Source organism: Mobula hypostoma, chromosome 4 (assembly GCF_963921235.1).
Source record: "Mobula hypostoma chromosome 4, sMobHyp1.1, whole genome shotgun sequence".
Classification (NCBI taxonomy): domain Eukaryota; kingdom Metazoa; phylum Chordata; class Chondrichthyes; order Myliobatiformes; family Myliobatidae; genus Mobula; species Mobula hypostoma.
Window position 1 is genome coordinate 198,350,984 of NC_086100.1, and position 27,037 is coordinate 198,378,020.

Sequence of the window (27,037 nt, forward strand, 5' to 3'; positions counted from 1 at the left end):
TCCCACATTCTCACTTCATCTCATTCCACCCCACCCACCCAGTCACCTGGTCTCACCCCTCACCTGCCAGTTTGTAATCCTCTAACCTTCTCACTTCATCCCACCCCACCCACCCAGTCTCACCTATTACCCGCCAGTTGTACTCCCACCTCCCTATTCTAATTCCTTTCCAGTCCCGATAAAGGGTCTCGGCCCAAAATATAAATTGTTTATCTCCCTCCAAAGAAGCTGCCCGACCTGCTGAGTTCCTCCAGTGACTGGGCAGCAGCATCACTCTGGAACCTGCGGGAAGAGGCTGAGGGGGTCAGGGTGTGGAATCCAGTGAGGAGATAATTTAATACAACACCAAAGCACGAGCATCACAAACTGTTCATTTGATCCGGCCAGAAGTCCTTGAGGTGCCGTCTCCTCACCACAGAGTCCAAGGTGGCTGCTTCAGTTGGAAGGTCGGGACCCCGCTCACATTGACGGGGATGGAAATGACGGCCCAAGGCAGCCCGTGGACCTCCAGCGATCGTCGGATCATATACCTGTCCAGCACAGGAAAAGGAAGCCGTCACATGCTGAGATTATAAGGCAAAGCAGCAGAATTTGACCCATGGATTGCTCTGCCATTCCATCATGACTGATTAATTATTGCTCTCAACCCCATTCTCCTGCCTTCTCCCCTTAATCTTTGGTGCCCTGACTAATCAAGAGCCTGTAAACTTCTGCATTCACAATACCCAATGACTTGCCACCACAGCTGTCTGTGGCAATGAATTCCACAGACTCACTACCCTGTGATGAGTAAAGAAATTTCTCCTTATCCTTGTTCTACTAAATGGATGTACCTATATTCTGAGACTGTCCATTCTGGTCCGAGACTCCCCCACTGCAAGAAACACCCACTCTGTCTAGGCCTTTAAATATTCAATAGATTTCAATGAGATTCCCCCACATTCTTCTAAACTCCAGTGAGTACAGGCCCAGAAGTATCAAACACTCCTCGTATGTTAACCCTGCAATCATTCTCATGAACCTCCTCTGAACCCTCTCCAATGCCAGCCCATCATTTCTTGGTTGAGGGGCTCAAAACTGCTCATAATATTCCAAGAGCAGTCTGACCAATGCCTTATAAAGCCTCCACATTACATTTTTGCTTTTAGATTCTAGACCTCTTGAGGTGAATGCTAACATTGCATTTGCCTTCCTCACCACCAAGTCAATCTGTAAATTAACCTTTAGGGCAGGGGTTCCCAATCTGGGTCCAGGGATCCCTCAGTTAATAGTTGAGGTTTATGGCATAAAAAAGATTGGGAACGCCTGCTTTAGGGAATCCTGCACATGGACTCCCAAGTCCCTTTGCACCTCCGATTTTTGAATTTCCTCCCCATTTAGAAAATAGTCTATGCCTTTATTCATTTCTATCAAAGTGTATGACTATACGCTTCCCTACACTACATTCCATCTGCCACTTCTTTTCCCATTCTCCCCGTCTGTCCAAGTCCTGATTCCTCAATACTGCCCACCTCTTCTGCTTCCTCATCACTACCTGCCCCTCCACTTATCTTCGTATCATCTGCAAACATTGTTACAAAGCCATCAATTCCATCATCCAAATCATTGACACATAACGCAAAAACAATCAGTCCCAACACCACCCTCCTGTGGAACAGCACTAGTCATCGGCAGCCAGTCAGAAAAGGCCCCCACCTGCCTTTACCTGCATTTCGCCATCACCCAGGGAAGGGCTGCACACGAGGGAGGGGAATGAGGAATGAAAGGCTTCGTACACAAGGCAAAAATGGAATTGGTTTACTAGTACTGAGGCACAGTGAGAAACTTTAGTTTGCATATAATCTACATGGATTATTCCATATACAAGTGTGAAGCTTGTTTCTTTATAGACATATATTAGCAGTGCAAAACTACTCCCTCTAGTGAAAGGGCTTGTCATGTCCATTCCAGGGCTGTTCACTCACTTTTGGTTCCCCAGCAGAGAGTCAGCTCTCACCTGTACCTCCTAATAGCTGTTTGCATGTGACATCAGCCTCACCCCAGTACATCGCTTCAATAGGTGGGGTCGAGAGAGTGGAGCTGCCCCAGGTCAATGGCTTTTCCACTTAAAATAATCTCCCGTACAGGTCTCTTGTCATCAGGACAACCATCATATTTTATATACACAGTATATATCATATTTATACATACATCTTATTAGAGTACATCTTATGTATTGCACTGTACTGCTGCAAAAAAAAATTTCATGACGTTAGTGATAAAAGTCAGATTCCGATTCTGAGTGGAGGTGTCAGTGGCCTGTATGCTGTGGAGAGAAGGGTTAAATATCACTGTCACATGGCACAGAAACAGGCCTTTCAGCGCAGCTCATCCATCACGACCAATAATCTCACTTAAACCAGTCCCATTTGGCCACATCCCTCTAATACTTCCCTATCCATGTCCCTGTCCAGAGACATCTTAAATATTCATGTACCCACCTCAACCACTTCCTCTGGCAGCTCATTCTATACATTTACCTTTACACTGTCCCTCGGGTTCCTGTTAAATCTTTTTCCTCTCACCTTAAAATTGGGCTCTCATTCTCAATCCCCTAAGCCTCGGGAAAAGTCTGAGCGCATTCACCCTAGACAATTACAGTCACACTCACCCGTCCTTCCCAAGAAGGAAGAGAGCAGGGATCTCACTCTCCTGGTTTGTCCCGTCCTGCACCATGTCAACGTAGGAGTTGTCATTGTCAAAAGCATTATCCGAGATGATCACTGCCCTGCCACCGTGCTCCTGGATAATGCGGGCTTTGGAGAGAAACGAACAACCCCTGCAACACACACACACACCACTGGTAAATACTTTATTATCACAGGTAACAGACAGAAAATGCTGGAGGAACTCAGCGGGTCAGGCAGCGTGCATGGAAGGGAATTACAAAGTCAATGTTTCAGGGCAAGAACCTTCATCAGGACTGGGAAGGATGGAGACAGAAGCCAGAGTAAGGTGGTCGACGGGTGGGGGGTGGGGGAGGGTGCGAAGAAGTACAAGCTAGCAGATGATAGGTGAGCAATATACATCAAAGTTGCTGGTGAACGCAGCAGGCCAAGCAGCATCTATAGGAAGAGGTGCAGTCGACGTTTCAGGCCGAGACCCTTCGTCAGGACTAACTGAAGGAACTCTTCCTTCAGTTAGTCCTAACGAAGGGTCTCGGCCTGAAACGTCGACTGCACCTCTTCCTATAGATGCTGCTTGGCCTGCTGCGTTCACCAGCAACTTTGATGTATGTTGCTTGAATTTCCAGCATCTGCAGAATTCCTGTTGTTTGAGATGATAGGTGAGACCAGGTAAGGGGTAATGTGAGTAGGAAGGGGATAGGTGGAACAGGTAAAGGGCTGAAGAAGAATCTTATACAAGAGCAGAGTGAATCGTAGCAGAAAGGGAAGTAGGAGGGGAACCAGGTGATGGACAGGTGAGGAGAAGGGGCAAAATGGAAAATTGAGAGAATGTTTCAGAGATGAAATTACCATAAGTTTGAGAATTCAATGTTCATACCATCAGGTTCGAGGCTACCTGGATGGAGTATGAGGTGCTGCTCCTCCAACCTATGTTTGGCCTCATCATGGCTGGAAGAGGAGGCCATGGAGCAATATGAGAATGGGAAGTTAAAAGGGACAAGTTTAACTGAGAGGGGAGAAATACAAAGGAGATCTGAGGGGCAGGTTTTCACACAGAGGGTGGTGGGTTTCTCGAGCCTGTTGCCAGAGGAGACGGTCAATGCAGATACAGTCACCTGGTTTTAAAGGCACCTGGATAGGAGAGGAAGGATAGGGGATGAGGGCTTAATGCAGGCAAATAGGATCACCATTGGGTGTTATCACAGTCAGCATGGATACGATGGACCAAATGGCCTATTTCTGTTCTGAATTGTTCCATGAGGTGGAGCTGGATTTCTCCCAGACCTCAGCTTAAAAGGGAAATCCAGAGCAACACACAAAATACTGGAGGAACTCAGCAGGCAGGCAGCACCTATAGAAGGGAATAGATAGTCAATGTATCGGGCCAAGACCCTTGATCCTGGCCGAGTGATAGATCGTGGTCCGAAATGTCAACCGTCTTTCTCTCTACAGATTGTGCCTGACCTGCAAAGTTCCTCCAGCAGGTTATGTGTTCTTTCATATCCCAGCGTCTGCCATCTCATGTGTCTCCTCAACAACAACCCCACTGAATCTCCAAAGTTCAAAATCCTGTGATCGGCGAGTCTTGGGGTCAAGACCAAAGTCGGCAAATTCAGAAGTCGAGGCCCCTGGGTCATAGATCTGCAAGTTGGAAACCCCTTTGGTGTCCACTGTTCCCTTTAAACTGCACGGGTTCACAGCTGCACAGTAACTGAAATGCTCCCATGAACATAGCCTTTGTTGCCACACAGCTAGAAAAGGTTCGCGAAATGTGGAAGGTTTTCATTGTTGTACTGTATTTCACTATATCCTTCAATTAATAAATAAAATCAAAAGTCTGTGATTTTTCAGTTTTCATTCTGAATGTTCATCGTATACATATTACAAAATAAAAACATTTAAAGTTCCGCGCAGGTTTCAGGCCATGTAAAAATTTCTTGCTCAAAAATTTGGTCCTTGCAGCTGTTTAAAAATAATTAGAGGGAATGTTGGTCGTGGCCCCTGGGTCAGGGGTGTGGGATCTGGAGGCCCAATGCCTGCGAGTCTGGACCAGGGACTGTCCTAGTGTCAGAGCACTGTCTGTGTGTTCGTTTTGCTATTGCTGTTTTGTTTCATTTAGAGATTCTGCGTGGAATAGGACCTTCCGACCCTTCGAGATGTGCCTCCCAGCAACCCCCGACAACCTCGTTTTACCCCTAACCCAATCGTGAGACAATTTACAATGACTATTTAACCTACCCGGGTCATCTTTGGACTGTGGGAGGAAACCAGAGCACGCGGATAAAACCCACATGGTCATGGGGAGGACGTACAAATTCTCTAGAGGACAGCGGGATTCAACCCTGAACTGCGACACTCCCAGCCGTAAAGGCATCGCGCCTTCTGTGGCTCCCATGTTTTGTTGTGGTTATTGTTGCTGCTTGTGACAACACCGTAAGCTTGCTATGTTCGTGCCGGAATGTGTGGATAACTTCACTTACCTCAACACTGAACTGACTCCACAACCTACGGACTCACTTTCAAGGACTCTACAACTCAAGTTCTCATTATTATTTATCAATTTTATTTTTTGTCAAGTTTGTTGTCTTTTGCACACTGATTGTTTGTCTGTCTGTCTTTGTGTGATTTTCATTGACTATCGTGGTTCTTTGTTCTACTGTGAATGCCTGCAAGAAAATGAATCTCAGGGTTTTATATGGTGGCATATCAAAGTTCAAAATCAATTTATTATCAAAGTATGAAGATGTCACCATATTCAACCCTGAGATTCATTTTCTTGCGGGCATTCACAGTAAATACAAGAAACAAAATGAAAGACTAGACAAGCAACCAGCATACAAAAGACAACAAACTGTGCAAATACAAAAATAATTGAGCAATAAATATCAGGAACATGAGATGAGGTGTTCTTGAAAGTGAGTCCAAAGGTTGTGGGCACAGTTCAGTGATGGAGCAAGTGAAGTTGAGTAAAGTTAACCCCACTGGTTCAGGACTCTGATGGTTGAGGGGTAATAACTGTTACTGAACCCGGTGGAGTGGGTCCTGAGGTTCCTGTATCTTTTTCCTGGTGGCAGCATCGAGAAGAGAGCATGCCCTGGTAGTGGGAGTCCTTGATGAAGAATGCTACTTTTCTACAACACTCTGTGTAGATGTATCCAATGGTGGGGAGGGCTTTACTTGGTTGGTGCAGCTGTAACGAAACTCAATTTCCCTCGGGATCAATAAAGTATGTCTATGACTATGTCTATGTCTATGTCTACTCATAATGGACTGGGTTGTATCCATTACTTTTTACAGGATTTTCCGTTCAAGGGAATTGGTGTTTTCCTATCAGGCTGTGATTTAACTAGTCAATATACCCTCCACTACATATCTATAGAAGTTTGTCAAGGTTTTAGATGTCACGCTGATAAAGTTTCTTAAACCTTTAAACTTGCAGCCTGCCCACAGCATATCCTTAAGTTGTGTTGGTTAACCCAAATAAATAATTTCAGTGTATTTTTCAATGTACATGTGATAAATAAATCTGAATGTGGGACAGGTCTGATTTCAAAAAGTGGTGGATACAGCCCGGGTAAAGGTCTCCCCACCACTGAGCTGCTGTCATCAGGAAGGTGGTACAGAAGCTTCAGGACTCACACCACCTGGATCAGCAACAGTTAATACCCCTCAACCATCAGGCTCTTGAACCAGAGGGGGTAACTTCACTTAACTTCACTCACCCCATCACTGGACTGCTCCCACACCTATGGACTCACTTTCAAGGACACCTCATCTCATGTTCTCAATATCTATTGTTTATTTATTTATTATTATTATTATTTTGCCTTTTGTTGTACTTACTATGAATGTCCAGAAGAAAATGAATCTCAGGGTTGAATATGGTGAGATACACGTATCTTGATAATAAACTTTTTGAATTTTTGCATTAACTGGGTGCCTCCCCCTGCTCTTGTGTGTCAAACAGGGAACTTACTCGCCAAGAAGTGTCTGTTTGTTGGCTGTGAATTGCTGTGGACACAGGGCTCAGTGGGTATGTGAATCCTGTCTCCATAGCAGTGTTGAAGGAGGTTCATACCCACCCTCGCTCAACCAAAGCGATCTGATCCTGGATAAATGCCCCGTTGTTCAGGTCACCGCAGGCTTGCGGGGGGTCTGCGGGAACCAGGTAGATCTGCTCATATCTGGTGTGCTGCGGAGAGAAAGTCAAAGATACAAACATCTATTTCTCTAACTTGGGCTAGTCACTACCCTCCACTCCCCCTCTTTGTTTTCCCCTTTTCCCACCAGCCCCCTTTAACCCTTCTCTTTCCCTTCCCCACCCTCTCCATCTACCAATCACTCACACATCCCACCCTCCTCACCCCCTCCCTTTATTCCACGGTCCACCGCCCTCCCCAAATATGCCCAATGACTCGGCCTCCACAGCCATCTGTGCCAATAAATTCCACAGATTCACCACCTTCTAGCCAAAGAAATTCCTGCTCATCTCCATTCTAAAGGGACGTCCTTCTATTCCAAGAGTTCCCAACCTTGTTCATGCCATGGACCCCCATCGCTGACCAAAGGGTCCATGGACCACAGGTTGGGAAACCCTACTCTATTCTGAGGCTGTGCCCTCAGGTGCTAGACTTCCCCACTATAGGAAACATCCTCTCTATCTCGGCCTCTCAATATCCATGATACCATACATAGGAGCAGAATTAGGCCATTCAGCCCGTTGATCCTGTGCCGCCATTCCAACCTCGTCTTATGGTCTCATGGTCTTCTTCAGCCCTTTCTCACTTCCACCCATCACCTCCAGCTTCTCAAGTCATTCCCACTCTCTCACCTGTATATCACCCCCATTCTATCGTCTGCCAGCTTCTCAAGTCATTCCCACTCTCTCACCTGTATATCACCCCCATTCTATCATCTGCCAGCTTCTCAAGTCATTCCCACTCTCTCTCATCTGTATATCACCCCCATTCTATCGTCTGCCAGCTTCTCAAGTCATTCCCACTCTCTCTCACCTGTATATCACCCCCATTCTATCGTCTGCCAGCTTCTCAAGTCATTCCCACTCTCTCTCACCTGTATATCACCCCCATTCTATCGTCTGCCAGCTTCTCAAGTCATTCCCACTCTCTCACCTGTATATCACCCCCATTCTCCTATCATCTGCCAGCTTTTGCTGCACCACTTCACTCAGCCTCTTTAAACAGGCTGCCTCCCCCTGGGATGTTTCCCACAATGGGAGTGTCTAGGACCAGAGGGCATAGACTCAGAATAGTGGGACATCCATTTAAAACAGATGAGGAGGAAATTCTTTGGCCAGAAGGTGCTGAATCTGTGGAATTCAGTGTCAAAGTCAGCTGTGAAGGCCAAGTAATTGAGTTTATTTAAAGTAGAGATTGATAGGTTCTTGGTTTGTCAGGGTGTCGAAGACTATAGCAGGAGAATGGGGTTGAAGGGGTTAATAAATCAGCCACGATGGAATGGCAGAGAAGACTCATTGGGCTGAGTGGGGAATTTCTCCTCCAAGGTCTTATGGCTTTTCCAGTCCCGATGGAGGGTCTCAGCCCAAAACATCAACTGTTTATTCCTCTCCATAGAAGCTGACTGACTTGCTGAGTTCCTCCAGCATTTTCTGTGTGTGATGCTGCAGATTCCAGCATCTTGTGTCACTTAGGTACAGCCCATTTACCATGGAAACAGGCCCTTCAGACACCCAGTTAACTATTCCACACTCCTACCAACTCCTCCACTAAAGATTCTACTCCTCAACAATACACTGGGGGGAGGGGCCAATTAACCCACTGACCGCGCACGTCTCTGGGATCTTTGGGGAAACTGGAGCACGCAGGAGAAACCCACACAGGGAGAACCTGCAAGCTCCACGGAGACAGCGCTGGAGATTGGGATCAAACTAGGGTCTCTGGGAAGTGAGGCAGCAGCCAGGTCATAATTAGCATCCAAAATGTTGTTTCAAGCACACAGGAGAAGCAACGGGCCAAATGGGGCCACAGAGTCATCGAAAATGGAAACAGACACTTCCACCCAACTCATTCATGGTGACCGAGATTCCCTCTAAGCTCATCCCTTTTGCCTACGTTTGGCCCATATCACTGTAATCCAGGGGTTCCCAACCTTTGTTATGCCATGGACCCCTACCATTAAACAAGGAGTCCACGGACATCAGGTTGGGAAGCCCTGCTCTAAATCTTTCCAATCCACGTACCTGTCCAGGTATCTTTTGAATATTGCTAATGTACCTGCCTCAATCACTTCCTGTGGCAGCTCGTTCCACATGCTGACCACATGGATAGGATCACAGAGTAGCACAGGAGAGAAACAGGCCCTTTGGCCCATCTAATCTATACCTATCTCATCAACCTGCACCTGGACCATAGCCCTGATGCGAATCGGTTTTTTTAATACTTTATATTAGTTGAAATGATGCAAAACTAAAATTGTAGTTTTTAGTATTTTTAACTATTTATTTCTAACAAACTCATGTATTTTTCACAATACATGGTCTTTTGCCTCCACTTACTGGCAGAAGGCAGTATAGCAGTTACATATATTTCCATACAGGGGCGACACAGCAATGCAATGGTTAGCACAACACTTTACAATGTAGACTACACAGGTTCAATTCCCGCTGCCACCTGTAAAGAGTTTGCACATTCTCCCCATGACTGCAGGGTTTCCTCCGGGTGCTCTGGTTTCCACCCACATCCCAAAGACGTACAGGTTGGTAGGTAAATTGGTTGTTATAAATTGTCCCACTATTAGGCTAGCATTAGATTGTGGGATTGCTGGGTGACCTGGCTGGAAGAGCCTACTCTGCATTGTATCTCAATAAATAAACAAACAAACCTTTTTATTTTTAAATGGCTAAGTATGAGCATATTATACACCTGTTACAATTGTTAAGCCTTTTGATTGGATTCTGTTAACAGAAACTCCCTGGATATCTCGAGTATAAAGGTGATAGATTTTTCAAAGGCGCCATCTTTGAATCTACTGAAGCACTTTAATCAACTTCTCAGCTCTTCACTTAGTCTCAAATGCTCTGCATCTGTTAAACTTTAACATAAGCTATCACGAAGAATCAATGAATCAAAGATTCTTGATCATTCCTGAACTTCTAAAAGAACTCAGAAATGGAAAATTACTGACATCTGACACTCTCCATACTCCTCCCATCCACGTACTTATCCAAATTTCTCTTAAATGTCACAATTGCACTTCTGCTAGCAGCTAGCACCACCTTCTGAGTGAAGAAGTTCCTGCTTGCATTTACCCAATCAATACCCCTCACAATTTTGTCAAATCTCCCCACAACCTCCTACGCTCCAGGGAATAAATTCCCAGCCTATTCAATCTTTCCCTGTAAATCAGGTCCTCAAGTTCCAGCACCATTTTTGTAAATTTTCTCTGCACTCTTTCAAGCTTATTGTAAATAGGTGACAAGACCTACACACAATATTCCAATTTTGGCAACACCAACATCTTGTACAACTTCAACATTGTATCCCAACTCTTGGCGTCGATACTCTGATATTTGAGGATATAAGAGAAAAGGTGGGTGATGGGCTGTGTAGGAGGGAAGGTTTAGACAGATTGTGGAGTACGTTTGTATAGGCCAGCATAACATCATGAGCTGATGGGCCCAGTCCTGTTCTGTTTTCTATGTTCAGCATAGGCAGCCTTAAGCATCTAGGGGCCCGTTTCAAGAGTTAATGTGGGGCCCTACCCCCGCTTCCCAATAAAAAAAAGAAAGAAAAAAAGCGAATATTCAAGTTGGTTTGCATCAATAATGGTATAATTTTGGACTTAAACGTTGATGCATTATATGCACTTTCAGCATAATGGACAGACAGCTCAACATAATCCAAACAATTCTCTTAATTAAAACTGAAACAATGACATTTTTTGCTTTGGAGTGAGAAGCCTCGCCCTTTTCAGCAAATAGTCTGCATTGAATGGCACTATGTGTTAGGTATCAGCTGACATAAGAACATCTTAAACACTTTCCCTCCAATTAAATTAATAACAAAAGCAATGTCATATTTAATGAAAATTCACACTTTATTTATTCAATGAACGGTGTCTGAAAGTTAACTACTGGAAGTTTACAAACTGCGTCGGATGCTCTTTCAGCACCACGGACAGCTCACGTAAGGTCTGGAGAGCGAACAGGAGGAGAGTGAGAGAGAGGGGTCGCAAGCGGGAGAGAGAAATTACCATTTGTGGAAACGCGCCTAATCGCCTATACACATTTTGAGTGAAATATGTGGTTTATTTTATTATTTTAGTTATAAACTTTATTTCTGCTAAAAAGGTGTTGAAAGACTTACCACTAGAACTTCACCACCCTCCTGTGCTTGAGTGCTGAGAATGCTTTAATGAGCTCATCTTTGTCCAGCGATCTTGTTATTTCATGCTCAATTGATATCTGAGCAAGAGCTGACAGACGCTCCTGGAGCATGGTTGTCCTCAGATGCGTTTTGATGAGCTTTAGCCTTGAAAATCTTCTCTCTCCACTCGCTACAGTCACAGGCACTGTCAGCATGAGTCTTAGAGCAATGGTGAGGTTAGGATACAGTTCAACCAGATCGTTGCTGTAAATGTAGCTCAGAATCTGCAGGCCAGTGGTTTCTTTTGCAGGTCCGGCACTGACAGCAGCCAACACCTCGCACAAAAGGTCCTCAGCATCCACATCACCAAGTGTCCTCTCCATGTTTACGCAGCTGCCTTTCAGTGTGCAACTTTGGGTGGCTTTTTTTCATTTCCTCTCTTCCATAAATGAAGCCAAACAGACTGTAAAATGACCCCATCGGTTTAAAGCGCTCACTAATGCCTGTGATGGCAGAGTCCACTAGTAGAAGGAAAACTTCTCTCTCGTACCGTTCCTCGGGTGCCACTGTCAGGGAAGGATCTGCACTTTGGGACTCGTACTGGAACTGGCATTTTGGTTTTCTGATTCGCTTAGTAGGAAAGACCATTGGCACCCCTATCTCTTCAGCTATGTCTCTGGCATCTGTTTGGGCGGATGAAAGGCCGTTCTCTCTGTATTCCTTGAGAAATTTCAGAACATATTCCAGCTCGCGCTGTAGCACATCAAATCCCACATGCGGGCTCTGGGGCAGCTTGTTGACGCAATTCACCTCATGTAAAACATTGTACCAGGTGATAACAGTCAGCAGGAATTTCCATGACATGATCTCCTGTTCTAGGCCTCTGGCTGCAGATGTGGTTTCACTGTCACCTTTCTGTGTGGTATGTTCAATCAGTGACAGGAGCGCATTGCCAACATCGGGAAGCTGGTAGCGCAGGACTTTCACACTTTCCACGGGGCACTCCCATCGCGTGTTGGATATGGCCTTGAGGGTCATCTGTGGCACGTTCTCCTTGAAAAGCTCCCATCTCTGTGTCGATGAGCTGAACAGTGTGTATAGACGTTGCAGCACCCCAGAGAAGCTCACAGACTCCACTATTGATTTTGCAGCATCGACAATGACTAGGTTTAGGCTGTGGCTGGCGCATGGCATGAACAGTGCTTTTTTGTTAATATCTAGCACCCTCTTCTGCACCCCGCTATTTTTCCCCCGCATATTGCTCCCGTTATCATATGCCTGCCCCCTGCATTTTGAGATATCTAATCCTAACTTCTCCATATGCGTTAAGAAGACGTGGGTTAGGCCTGCACCTGTTGTGTCAAGTGCTGGTAGGAAACCGACAAAATGCTCGCTAACAGTAGTTCTGACATTTACTTGGCATGTGACAATGCGCAGTGTCACAGACAGCTGCTCTATGTGTGCAGCGTCAGTGGTGCAGTCCATTATCACCGAGTAGAAACGTGATTGTTTTACTCAACCAACACACATCAAAGTTGCTGGTGATCGCAGCAGGCCAGGCAGCATCTGTAGGAAGAGGTACAGTCGACGTTTCAGGCCGAGACCCTTCGAAGTCCTGACGAAGGGTCTCGGCCTGAAACGTCGACTGCACCTCTTCCTACAGATGCTGCCTGGCCTGCTGCGTTCACCAGCAATTTTGATGTGTGTTGCTTGAATTTCCAGCATCTGCAGAATTCCTGTTTGCGTTTTTGATTGTTTTACTCTCTCTGTTATCGCTTCCAGTGTCTTGTCTCCAATAAGTGTGATTAACTCATTTTGTATGGTTTTCCCCATGTAGTGGTCAGCAATCTCTTTTCTCTCTGCTCGTCTGCTCATCACTGGGTCGAACTCGACAAGCAGCTCCACCAGACCTAGAAATTTCCCATTATTTGGTTCATGTAGGGTGGAACTGTGGCCACGGAAAGCAAGGTTTCATTCTGCAAGGTGACAGACTATGGCAATGAACCTCTTCATGACATCATTCCATTTTTTTTCCCCCAGTATTTGCATTTCTTGGTATGTGCTGTCAATGGCACTGTGAGTTCCTAAGCGCGTCTCCAGCTCGCACCAGCTATCCATGTTGGCACGGTGCGCATTTGACTTCTCATGATCCTGGAGTGTGAGAGTAAGTCGCTCCCACACTCTGAAACCTCCGCAAGTGAGACTGTGATTTCGCTTGCCAAATAGGGTACAGTAGAAACAAAAGATTCATGATTCTGAGTACACTAACCATGACCTACGAATGGTTTCTCCATTTTTCATCTTCATATCTGTCCTTGGTAAAACGACAGCGTGATTGGCTCTGTGGAAAGTTAATGTCCTCTAACTAAACAGGACCTCTCCTAACAATGACGATCCATTGGTCACTGGTAATATGCGTTGGCCAACGTGCCGGATCGGTCTCTGTGAACGTTAGTGCGGCTTTCTCTCTGTCTGGTGTGCTGGTGGCGGCATCTCCCTCACCTGTCTCAGTTCTAGGACTGTCATCATGCTGTGCTGCTTGTTCATCAAACAAAGTTTGGTCACCATTATCACCATCTGTTTGAGTAGAATTGTTCTTCTCATTTTCATTGCTCTGATTATCAACATCTCCTGTACCATTTACACTGTCACTTGGCACTGCAGACCCATGCTGTGACGATGGTGCAGCAGCAACTGCAGTCGGCGGGCCTGTTACAGATGCCGGACCAAAGAAAGATGTAACTTTTGGGAGACTATTTAGACGTTTTGTTCTGTTGTCTAATATTTTCCGTTTTTCAGCACCACTAGGATAGGAGCATTTTATTTTACTCTCATTGCAAAGTAGCCTTCTTTGCTAGGAGCAATGTTTACAAGTGAAGTAGATATTTAAATGTATTTTCTCAGATGTCAGTCAGTGAGTGCCCACTGGTGGTTCTGCTGGCAAAAGCAGGAGAATATTGTGGTGTCTGGGAGCTGTGCATTAAATTTTTGCATGTCAGTTGGGGGCCCCTGGGAGGGTGGGGCCCGTTTCAGTTAAAACGGGTGAAACGTAGCTAAGGCCGCCTATGATGTTCAGTACAGTGCAAAGACATAACATTACTATAAATTACAAAATGATGAGAAGCATTGATCGTGTGGATAGTCAGAGGCTTTTTTTTCCAGGGCTGAAATGGTTAGCATACGAGGGCACAGTTCCTAGGTGCTTGGAAGTAGGTACAGAGGAGATGTCGGGGTAAGTGTTTTATGCAGAGAGTGGTGAGTGTGTGGAATGGGCTGCTGGTGGCAGTGGTTGAGGCAGATACGATAGGGTCTTTTAAGAAACTCCTGAATAAGTACATAGAGCTCAGAAGAATAGAGGGCTATGGGTAACCCTAGGTAATCTCTAACGTAAGGACATGTTCGGAGCAGCTTTGTGGGCCAAAAGGCCTCTATTGGGCTGTAGGTTTTCTATGTTTCTAAAATAATTATCATCATTATGTGTCATGTCACATGATGTGGGTGAACATGGTCTCCATGTTCTTGGCAAATATTTCTGCAGAAGCGTTTGCCATTACCTTCTTCTGGGCAGTGTCTTTACAAGACAGGAGACCCCAGCCATTATCAATACTCTTTGGAGATTGTCTGCCCGGTGTCAGTGGTTTCATAACCAGGACTTGTGATCTGCGCCAGCTGCTCATGCGACCATCCACCACCTGTTCCCATGGCTTCACGTGACCCTGATCAGGGGCTAAGCAAGTGCCACATCTTGGCCAAGGGTGACCTGCAGGCTAGCGGAGGGAAGGAGTGCCTTACACCTCCCTTGGTAGAGACGTATCTCCACCCCACCCGATCACAAAAAATAAATATGATGTAGAAACAAAAGGAATAATAAGAGCCCTGAAGAAGGGCCTCAAGTTGAAACATCGACTGTTTATTTATTTCTAAGATGCTGCCTGACCTGTTGAGCTCCTCCAGCATTTTGTGTGTGTTACCTATAATGAGGTATTCATGGGCTATTTACAAATCTGATGGCAGAATCTTGGTCCTGGCCTGTTTATTTGTACATACAGGACATTTATTCAAAGCTGTTAACACATTAATGGTCCTAAAATGCTCCTCAGGAGCTCTTGGAAATAAACACCGACTGAGCCATTGAAGAAAGTGACCAAAGAGATAACCTGAAGGATTTTGCATTTGTACAAGATGTCGGTGGGGCCACATTTGGAATACCATAAGATATAGGCGTAGAATTAGGCCATTTGGCCCATTGAGTCTGCTCCATCATTTCATCATAGCTGATCCACTTTCCCTCTCAGCCCCAATACCCTGCCTATGAATCATAGCAACGAACAGCACAAAACAGGCCCTTCAGCCCATCTAGTCCATTCTGAAACCATATAAACTGCCTACTCCTATCCACCTGCACTGGGACCATAGCCCTTCATATCTTTACAATCCAAATACCTCTCCAAACTCCTCTTAAACATTGAAATCGAGTTCACGTGGACCACTTGTGCTGGCAGCTCATTCCACACTCTCACAACTCTTTGTGTGAAGACGTTTCCCCTCATGTTCCCCTTAAACTTCTGACCTTTCTGCCTTAAGCCATGACCTCTGGTTGTAGTCACAGCCAACCTCAGTGGAAAAAGCCTGGTTGCATTACCCTGTCGATATCCCTCAATCTTGTATACCTCTATCAAATCTCCTCTCAATCTTCTATGTTCTAAAGAACACAGATCTAACCTATTCAATCTTTCCTTATAACTCAGGTCCTCCAGATCCAGCAACATAAATTTTATCTGCACTCTGTCAAACTTTTTTTTAAAACATCTTTCCTGCAGGTAGGTCACCAAAAATGCACACAATACTCCAAGTTAGTCCTCAGCAACATTTTATACAATTTCAACATACCATCCTCTCTCCTGTATGTATTCAAGACATTTATTTATGAAGGCCAATCTGTCAAAGCTTTCTTTACAACCCTATCTACCTGTGACACCACTTTCAATGAATTATGTACCTGGATTCCCAGATCCCTTTGTTCTACCGCACTCCTCCGTGCCCTACTGTTCATTGTGAAAGACCTACCCCGTGGTTGATTCCACCAAAGTGCAAAACCTCACACTTGTCTGCATTAAAATACATCTGCCATTTTTCAGCCCATTTTTCTAGCTAATGCAGATCATAAGACCATTAAGACATAGGAGCAGAATTAGGCCGTTCAGCCCATCGAGTCTACTCTGCCATTCTATCATGGCTGATCCTGGATCCCACTCAACCCTTCAATCACTGAATCATCCTCATGAACCTCCTCTGGACTCTCTCCAATGAGAACACATCCTTTCTGAGATATGAGGCCCAAAACTATGGACAATACTCCAGGTGTGGCCTGACCAGTGTCTTATAAAGCCACAGCATTATCCATAGAAACCATAGAAACCACAGCACAAAAACAGGCCCTTTGGCCCTTCTTGGCTGTGCCGAACCATTTTCTGCCTAGTCCCACTGACCTGCACACGGACCATATCCCTCCATACACCTCTCATCCATGTATCTGTCCAATTTATTCTTAAATGTTAAAAAAGAACTCGCATTTACCACCTCGTCTGGCAGCTCATTCCATACTCCCACCACTCTCTGTGTGAAGAAGCCCCCCCCAATGTTCCCTTTAAACTTTTCCCCCCTCACCCTTAACCCATGTCCTCTGGTTTTTTTCTCCCCTTGCCTCAGTGGAAAAAGCCTGCTTGCATTCACTCTATCTATACCCATCATAATTTTATATACCTCTATCAAATCTCCCCTCATTCTTCTACGCTCCAGGGAATAAAGTCCTAACCTATTCAACCGTTCTCTGTAACTGAGTTTCTCAAGTCCCGGCAACATCCTTGTAAACCTTCTCTGCACTCTTTCAACCTTATTTATATCCTTCCTGTAATTTGGTGACCAAAACTGAACACAATACTCCAGATTCGGCCTCACCAATGCCTTATACAATGTCATCATAACGTTCCAGCTCTTATACTCAATACTTTGATTAATAAAGGCCAATGCACCAAAAGCTCTCTTTATGACCCTATCTACCTGTGACGCCATTTTTAGGGAATTTTGTATCTGTATTCCCAGATCCCTCTGTTCCACTGCACTCCTCAGTGCCTTACCACTAACCCTGTATGTTCTACGTTGGTTTGTCCTTCCAACGTGCAATACCTCACACTTGTCAGTATTAAACTCCATCTGCCATTTTTCAGCCCATTTTTCCAGCTGGTCCAAGTCCCGCTGCAGGCTCTGAAAACCTTCCTCACTGTCTACTACACCTCCGATCTTTGTATCATCAGCAAACTTGCTGATCCAATTTACCACATTATCATCCAGATCATTGATATAGATGACAAATAACAATGGACCCAGCACTGATCCCTGTGGCACACCACTAGTCACAGGCCTCCACTCAGAGAAGCAATTTTCTACCACAACTCTCTGGCTTCTTCCATCGAGCCAATGTCCAATCCAATTTACCACCTCTCCATGTATACCTACCGACTGAATTTTCCTAACTAACCTCCCATGCGGGACCTTGTCAAAGGCCTTACTGAAGTCCATGTAGACGATATCCACTGCCTTCCCTTCATCCACTTTCCTGGTAACCTCCTCGAAAAACTCCAACAGATTGGTCAAACATGGCCTACCACGCACAAAGCCACGTTGACTCTCCCTAATAAGCCCCTGTCTATCCAAATGCTTGTAGATTCTGTCTCTTAGTACTCCCTCCAATAACTTACCTACTACTGACGTTAAACTCACCGGCCTATAATTTCCCGTATTACTTTTCGATCCTTTTTTAAACAACGGAACAACATGAGTCACTCTCCAATCCTCCGGCACTTCATCCGTAGACAGCGACATTTTAAATATTTCTGCCAGGGCCCCCGCAATTTCAACACTAGTCTCCTTCAAGGTCTGAGGGAACACCCTGTCAGGTCCCGGGGATTTATCCACTTTAATTTTCCTCAAGACAGCAAGCACCTCCTCCTTTTCAATCTGTACAGTTGCCATGGTCTCACTACTTGATTCCCTCAATTCCATAGATTTCATGCCAGCTTCCTTAGTAAATACAGACGCAAAAAACCTATTTAAGATCTCCCCCATTTCCTTTGGTTCCGCACAAAGCCGACCACTCTGATCTTCAAGAGGACCAATTTTATCCCTTACAATCCTTTTGCTCTTAATATACTTATAAAAGCTCTTTGGATTATCCTTCACTTTGACTGCCAAGGCAACCTCATGTCTTCTTTTTGCCCTCCTGATTTCTTTCTTAAGTATTTTCTTGCACTTCTTATACTCCTCAAGCACCTGATTTACTCCCTGTTTCCTATACATGTCATACAACTCCCTCTTCTTCTTTATCAGAGTTGCAATATCCCTTGAGAACCAAGGTTCCTTATTCCTATTCAATTTGCCTTTAATCCTGACAGGAACATACAAACTCTGCACTCTCAAAATTTCCCCTTTGAAGGCCTCCCACCTACCAATCTCCTTGTTTTTATATTCTATTCCCCTTGAAATAAATGCCAACACTGTATTTGCCTTCTTTACCATAGACTCAACCCGTAAATTAACCTTCTGGGAGTCTTGCACGAGGATTTCCAAGTCCCTCTGCACCTCTGATGTTTAAACCTTCTCCCCATTTAGATAATTATTATTATATTTCTATTATATTATATACACTATTATTCCTTTTACCAAAATGCATTAACATACATTTCCCAACACTGTATTCCATCTGACACCTTTTTGCCCATTCTTCCAATTTGTCTAAGTCCTGCTGCAATCACATTGCTTCCTCAGCACTACCTACCCCTCCACCTATTCTTGTATCATCCACAAACTTTGCCACAAAGCCACCAATTCCATTATCCAAATCATTGACAAACAATGTGAAAAGTAGAAACACTTGGACAGGTACGTGGAGGGGTGGGATTTAGAGGGATATGGACCGAATGCAGGAAATTGGGAATAGCTAGGTGTGCACTGCGGTCAGCATAGACCAGATGGGCTGAAGAGCCTGTATCCATGCTGTATTACTCTGTGATCATTAAACACCACTGGGTCGCCCTGCTGCAGCAACACACTGAGGCTGGAGAGCTTGCAGAGTATTTCAGTACCATGGTACACGCACAAGCCCTTCGACATGCAGAATTCACAAAACACTACACAAAAAAAAATTGAGAAGTAGAATAAAATTTGCTCTCACCTAATTTATGTGAAAATATAAATAAATTGCAATAGTCAGGAGAATGAGTTCAAGAACCATGTTGCAACTCTATAAAACCCTGGTTAGAGCACACTTGGGAGTATTGTGTTCGATTCTGGTCACCTTATAGGAAGGATGTGGAACCTTTAGAGAGGGTGCAGAGGAGATGTACCAGGATGTTGCCCCAATTAGAGAGCATGGATTAAGAGGTAGGCTGAGTGAGTTAGGTCCTTTCTCTTCAGAGTGAAGGAGGGTGAGAGTTGATTTGATAGAGGTGTACAAGATGATAATAAGAGGCACAGATCCAGTGGGTGGTGATAGAGACAGATACTTTTTACCATTAATAGACCATATTATTAAACTTTCATCTAAATGGTTTCCTTTATATTTAACTTTGATTGGTCGTATTAATGCAGTTAAGATGTTTTTTTTGCCAAAATTTTTATATATATTTCAAGCATTACCAATCTTTGTTCCAAGATCTTTTTTTGACACAGTCGACTCTAAAATTTCTTCATTTATTTGGCAAAATAAAAACCCGAGACTGGGTAAAATACATTTACAAAAAGCTAAGAGAGATGGAGGCTTAGCATTACCTAATTTTACATTTTATTATTGGGCAATTAATACTCGACATATGAAATTCTGGTTACTTGACCAGGATATACTATCCATTCCTAAATGGGTAGCATTGGAATTACAATCTGTTCAGGGTTATACACTTGGCTCTATTTTAGGTTCCTCTTTTCCTTTTGATTTGAAACGCCTTAAACAGGCGTCTAACCCGATAGTTAAATATACCTTACGTATTTGGTTTCAATTCAGAAAGTTTTTTGATCTTAATCAATTTGGGTTAGCGATTCCTATTTTAGGTAACATTTTTTCCTCCCTCTTTTACGGATCGTGCTTTTCAAATTTGGAAGACTAAGGGTATTTCACGGCTTTTGGATTTATTTTTAGATGGTTCCCTTATGTCTTTTGAACAATTATCTAATAAATATAACTTATCAAGAATACATTTTTTTAGATATCTACAAGTTAGAAATTTTCTAAGTACTATACTTTCTTCCTTTCCAATGCTTCCTCCTACATACATTTTAGATACTATAATTAACCTTAATCCATGTCAGAAAGGTGCATCGGCTATGATTTATAATATTATTATGAAACTTAGGAAAGCTCCATTTGATAAGATTAGGGTAGATTGGGAACAGGAATTGGGGTTTATCATTTCTGTGGATGACTGGGGGCAGATTTTACAATTAGTCAATACTTCCTCTATCTGTGCTAAACATTCCCTAATTCAATTTAAAGCTGTTCATAGAGCACATATGTCCAAAGATAAATTAGCGCGCTTTTATTCTCATATTAATCCTTTTTGTGATAGATGTCCGGGGCAGATAGCCTCTTTAACTCATATGTTTTGGTCTTGCCCTACACTGGAAACTTTTTGGAGAGACATTTTTAATATTATCTCCAAGGTATTGAATATAGATATCTCTCCTCACCCTATTACTGCTATCTTTGGACTACCTAAAATTTCCAGTAATATTTCCCCTTCAGCCCGTAGAATGATTGCATTTCTTACTTTAATGGCGAAAAGATGTATCTTACAACATTGGAAAGAGCTCAATGCTCCATCTACCTTTTTTTGGTTTTCTCAGACGATATTATGCTTGAATTTGGAGAAAATTAGAAGCAATCTTCATGACTCCTCATTTAAATTTGAACAGACTTGGAGATCTTTTATTCAATATTTTCATTTAATGTAATATATACCCTTCTTGTTTTTTTTACTGTTTTTAATGGAGGTCAGGATTGAGGACGTGACTTTAAGTTTTTTAACTCTGTTTGGTTTCAAGTTAGCCCATTGCTTTGCTTTGCTTTTAGTTAGTTGCACGGTGGGTTTTTTTTTCCTTTTCTCTATTGATATATATATAAAAATTAGTATACTATTATGTTACCTTGGTACGTTATGTTTAAATTACATTGTTTGTAGTTTTTTTTGTATTAATATCTTCTGTAATTTTATTATATTCTAACAGTGTATTAGTGCCTATATGGCTTACCTTTTTGTATACTTATTCAATAAAAAGATTTAAAAAGAAAGAAAGAGAGACAGATACATTAGAGATACTTGAGACATTTAGATAGGCACATGAATGATAGAAGAATGGGGGTTTATGATCGAGGGATTGATCTTTGAGTAGGTTAAAAGGTCAGCACAACATTGTGGGCTGAATGGCCTGTACTGTGCTGTTCTATTCAATTCTATGTTCTAAATACTATAGGCTTATCATCTGACATTTCTGATACCTGCGCAAATGCCCATTACAGAAATCTTCAACACGCATTGTTTTCTCAGAACGCCACCCTCCCAGAACATGAAGCTTGCCAGTACTTACAAAGATGCCGCCAAAGTCTTTCGCCAGGTTGGTCTGAAAGATGTAGCGAATATCTGCAGGGCTCAACACTTGAAAATATAAATATTCATTCACTCCCAAGCCTGTATTAGGAATAAAAAATAGCAAGAAGGCATCATGGAGAAGAAAGCAAGACGTCAGCTGACTCAGCTTCAGAAAGTGAATGAGATTCACGATGTCCTCTTTAACCCTTACCAATTTTTATCCATGCACACTAGAAAGCATCTTATCTAGATGCATCACAGTTTGGTACGGCACCTGCTCTGCCCGTGATCACAAGAAACTGCAGAGATGCGTGGACACAGCTCAGCACATCACCGAAATCAGCCTCTCCTCCATCGACTGTCTACACTTGTCATTGTTTCGGTAAAACAATCAGTATCATCAAAGACCTCACCCACTCTGGACTTGGTCTATTCTCTCCTCTCCCATTGGGCAGAAGATAAAAAAGCCTGAAAGTACATACCACCAGGCTTAAGGACAGCTTCTACCCCACTGTTACCAGACTATTGAAGTACGATAAGACTCTTGATCTCACCGTCTACTTTGTTATGGCCTTGCACCTAATTGTCTGCCTGCACTGCACTCTCTCTGTGACTGTAACACTTTATTCTGCATTGTTATTGCTTTTCTCTTGTGCTAACTCAATGTACTGATGTGTTGAAGTGGTTTGTACGATGACAAGCAAAGAGTAAGATTTACATAAAGATTAGCTTTATTTATCACATGTAGTTTGAATCATCAAAACATTCAGTGAAATATGTCATTTGTGTCAATGACCAACAGTCCGAGGATGTGCTGGGGTTGCCATGTTTCCAGCACCAATACATCAGCTTACTGATCCTAACCCATTTGTCTTTAGAACGTGGGAGGAAACCGGGGGATACTCGCGCAGTCAGAGAGAGACTGAACCCCGAACACTGATGCTGTCACTGTAATAGTTTCATGCCATCCGCCATGCTACTGTAACACCATTCAGGGAGGGTTCTTCGTCAGATGTCAGCACCTGTGACAATATAAACTCACTTTCCAATTAGTTTGAGTCCTCTGCTCTACTTGCGAAAGGGTTTCAGATGTCGAAAGGTTGAAGAGGCAGGTGGACAAAGTGACCGGCTAGTCATCACTCAGAGGGTTACAAGGTCAAGGGCAAGGGCAAGCTGTGAAACTGTACTGAGCAACTGCAACACTGGGGGAGGTGGTTATCAATGGTGTAAGCAGTAAAAACTATGTAGCATTTATGTTCAATTTATGCTTTTCTGGTGAATGCTGCTCTGTACCTGCGATGCTGCGGTGAGTTTTTCATTCTACCTGTTTGCACATGGACTTGTGCAGATGACAATAAACTTGACTTTCAACTTTGCATATCTTCAAGGAGCGATGCCTCAAAAAGACAGCATCCATCATTAAGGACCCCCATCACCCAGGACATGCCCTCTTCTCATTGCTACCATCAGGAAGGAAGTACTGTACAAGCCTCAGGACACACACTCAGTGAATCAGGAACAGCTTCTTCCCCTCTGCCATCCAATTTCTGATGGGACATTAAACCCATGACTTTTGCACTACTTATTTAATGTAACTATTTATATATAAATAAATATTTATTTGGCGTGTAGCCAACTGGTTAAGGCGTCGGTCTAGTGATCTGAAGATTGCTAGTTCGAGCCTCAGCTGAGGCAGCGTGTGTGTCCTTGAACAAGGCACTTAACCACACATTGCTCTGCGACGACACTAGTGCCAAGCTGTATCGGCCCTTGCCCTTCCCTTGGACAACATCAGTGTCATGGTGAGGGGAGACTTACAGCATGGGCAACTGCCGGTCTTCCATACAACCTTGCCCAGACCTACGCCCTAGAAACCTTCCAAGGAGCAAATCCATGGTCTCACGAGACTAACGAATGCCTATATAAAGAAAATATTTATTTGAAACATCGAGGGGCTGTTTATTCCCCTCTATACATGCTGCCAAACCTGCTGAGTTCCTCTGGCATTTTGTGTGAGAGATTCTGCAGATGCTGTTGATTTTAGGAACACACACAAAACGCTGGCGGAACTCAGCAGATCAGGCAGCATCTGTGAAGAGGAACAAAAGACAGCATTTTGTGTGTTTTACCACCAAAACACAACACTCCGATTTTCTCGACAGTAAACTGTATCAGTCACCTTAGCAACCATTCCTGTCTATACTTTCTGAAGTCCATTACGAACCACTTCACAGTTCACTACACCTCCGTGCCTTGTATTGTACGATTTCCTTGTCAATCACTTCATCTCTCTGACCATCAACTCAAGATGCTGGAAATCCAGAGCAACACACACACACACACACATATAAAGCTGGAAGTACTTGTCAGGTCAGAATCCTAATGAAGCATTTCAGCCCGAAATGTCAACTGTCCGCTCCTGTCTGCCTGACCTGCTGTCTCTCCAGCATCTTGTGTGTGTTACTCATGACACATCGGTGATAATAAACCCAATGCTGATTCATCGTGCGGTAGGTTACAGAGCCAACGTCCAGCCCCTGACGCACCACCGAGCAAACCCCGATTTAACACTATAATCACAGGACAATTTACGATGACCAGTTAACCTACTAGTTGGTACGTCTTTGGACTGTGGGGAGAAACAGGAGCACTAAGGAAAGCTACACTCACACAGGGAGAACATGCAAGCTTTCTTACAGGATTGAACTCCAAATTCTGTCACCCCGAGATGTAATAGTGTCACACTAACCACTAAGCTACTGTGGAGCTTATATAGATCAGCACAGCACTGTGTCTGAATGGCCCATACTGTTTAGTCTCCTGTCTGATTTCCAGCACTGAGTCTCACAAACACACAGTTCAGACAGGCCCTTCAGCCCAATTGCTAGTCCCAGTTGGGTCCTGTAGAAGAGAAACAAAGCGCGAGGTCATTGCCCAAAGTGATTTGGCTCTTCCTCTGCCTCAGTGATTGCCACCCTCGCAGAAGGGAGGGGGAGATAGTGTAGCAGTTAGCATAACACTTTCCAACATCAGCAATCCCTCCGTTGTCTGTCAGGAGTTTGTACGTTCTCCCCGTGACCCCGTGGGTTTCCTCTCGCAGTCCAAAGATGCACCGGTTAGGGTGAGTCGGTTCTGGGCACACTACCTTGGCACCAGAAACGTGGCAACACTTGCGGGCTGCCCCCAGCACATGCTCACACTGTGTTGGTCGTCGACGCAAAAACGACACACTTATCCCACTGGATAAATCCTCGCCATCCGCACTGAATGTTCCGATGTACGCCTAACAAATAAATTTGAATCCGATTACTTCCCGACACAATGGGAATACAAGCCACCGCCAGAGCTGTCCTGTGAGTCAGCTAAAGGGGCTAGACTGAACGTGCGGCCATCTCAGCCTATTAGTTCCATCCAGGCAAACTGTCCCTGAATTCAACTCTCCGAAACTCTCTGGGTTTTATTCCAGGACTGGCCAAAGCTGTCAAATTTACTAACATGGGGCTTGCGACCGGTTTGCATATAGCTGCGAAATCTCCCTCTCGCCGGCCTGTCCAGCGTCTCTAATGCAATAAAGGCAGTGGGCTGCATGAACTCACCCGCAGCTGCCAGCATCTGCAGCAGCAGCACCGGAGCCGACACTCGGGGCCACAACGGCGACCTCATCATCTGGCCTTCAGCGCCTGCCAATCAGCCGCCCACCTCCCGAGATCCGTCAAGCGAACAGGACGCTTCTCATTGGACAAATCCTTGCCGTTTGTAATTTCTATTGGATAAATAGCCTGCCAGTAAAGCGCAGTGCCGCCCAGCACACGCTTCACCTCATTGGACAGGTCGGAAGAGGCTGCTTTCCGTTGGTCTCTGAAGCTGTCAATTACTTTCAACCCGCCTCCTGGTCAAAGTTAGATGGAATTGATTCGTTGATTCACGATCGGCCAAGTTCACTGCCTATAACTGTAAAAAAATTGCGGCAATTAAATCTGCAAGGCAAAATCTATGCAAATATATGCAGATTTTATGCAATGATATGCAGAATATATCCACAGAGTGGTGGGAGGAGGGGTTGGTAAAGGCAGATACATTCGAGATATTTAAGAAACTCCGGTGCATGGATGATAGAAAACTAGAGGGTTATTGAACGGGAAGAGATTGACCTTGGATTGTGTTAAAAGGTTGTTACAACATCGTGGGCCAAGGAGACGTGTGCTGTACTGTTTTAAGATTTATGTTCTATAATGCACAAATTATCAAACAAGATGAGAAAATCTGCAGATGCCGGAAATCCAAAGCAACACACACAAAATGCCGGAGGAGCTCATCAGGCCAGGCAGCATCTATGGAGAAGAGTAAACAGTCAGCCCTAAACGTGGACTGTATAAATGCTGCCTGGCCTGCGGAGTTCCGCCAACTTTTCTGTGTGTTGCTTATCAAACAAGAGCTGACTTGATTGGACGTACATTTATTATCAAAGTATATATACAGTATATAACCCCGAGATTCATCTTCACACAGACAGTCACGACAGAAAGAACTGTGGAAGCAATCGTTCAGAGAAAAATATCAGATATCATCCCCCCCCCATGCACAAAGGAAAATCATGCAAGCAGCAGCAAAACTAACCGAGCAGAAACACAGAAAATAAAACACAAAATTAAAAGGCATATTTCCGTCCAATGTTAATTATTTGCAGGGTACCGCGATTCAAATATTGCCCAAAAGTAGCAACAAAAATGGAACAACCAGAACTAGAACCATAAAAACTCAATTCTAGTCCAAACCTGCAGTCCTCGTCGATTAAACCGCACTCCAGCCCCATCCACCAATGGCGTTGAGAGATCACTGAAAGAGAAGGACCTTCTCCTGGGAGCAGAGAGTGAGAGACCGCTGCACACAAATGTCTTCTCTGGCAGCCGTGAGCGAGAGGCTGGTAGACAGCTTGCCTCCTGCACCCACCGCGATGATTTCTATCTTCCTCGGCACTTTAATCAGTGAGAGATGGAGTTGATCTTGGGCTCATCCCCCGGCTTCCCAGCTTCCCGTGAGCCTTGGTCGCAGACTCGTGGAACACTCCTGGAGGCAGTAAATCGCCTGATCACTTGATCGGCCCCAAATCACACCACCGGAATGTAGATAACAGGTTCTACCAGTAGCAGAAGCACGTCTGAAATAAAAAGAAGATGTAAAAGAAGTGAAGGCAATTGCTTCATGAACCATCTTGGGGATGTTGCCTTTGCTGGTGCCATCTTTGTGTACAAGATGATAAGAGGCATAGATGAAGTGGATAGCCAGGGACGTTTACCCCCGGATGAGAATGGCTAATACGAGGGAGACATAATGTCAGGGTGGTTGGAGGAAAGTATAAGGGGGATGTCAGAGGTAAGTCTTTTTACAC

At 44.3% G+C, this 27,037-nt stretch overlaps 1 protein-coding gene across 1 annotated transcript; it reads right to left on the reverse strand.

Annotated features, from left to right (window-relative positions):
* Positions 1–119: 119 nt before the first annotated feature.
* LOC134345865 (protease-associated domain-containing protein 1-like) lies at positions 120–25,525 on the reverse strand. Its single transcript, XM_063047179.1, has 5 exons — positions 25,245–25,525; positions 21,647–21,747; positions 6,749–6,858; positions 2,651–2,818; positions 120–530 (listed from the first exon to the last, which is right to left on the reverse strand). The coding sequence occupies exons 1-5, from the start codon at positions 25,312–25,314 to the stop codon at positions 410–412; spliced, it is 570 nt and encodes a 189-aa protein (XP_062903249.1). The 5' UTR covers positions 25,315–25,525; the 3' UTR covers positions 120–409.
* Positions 25,526–27,037: the final 1,512 nt, after the last annotated feature.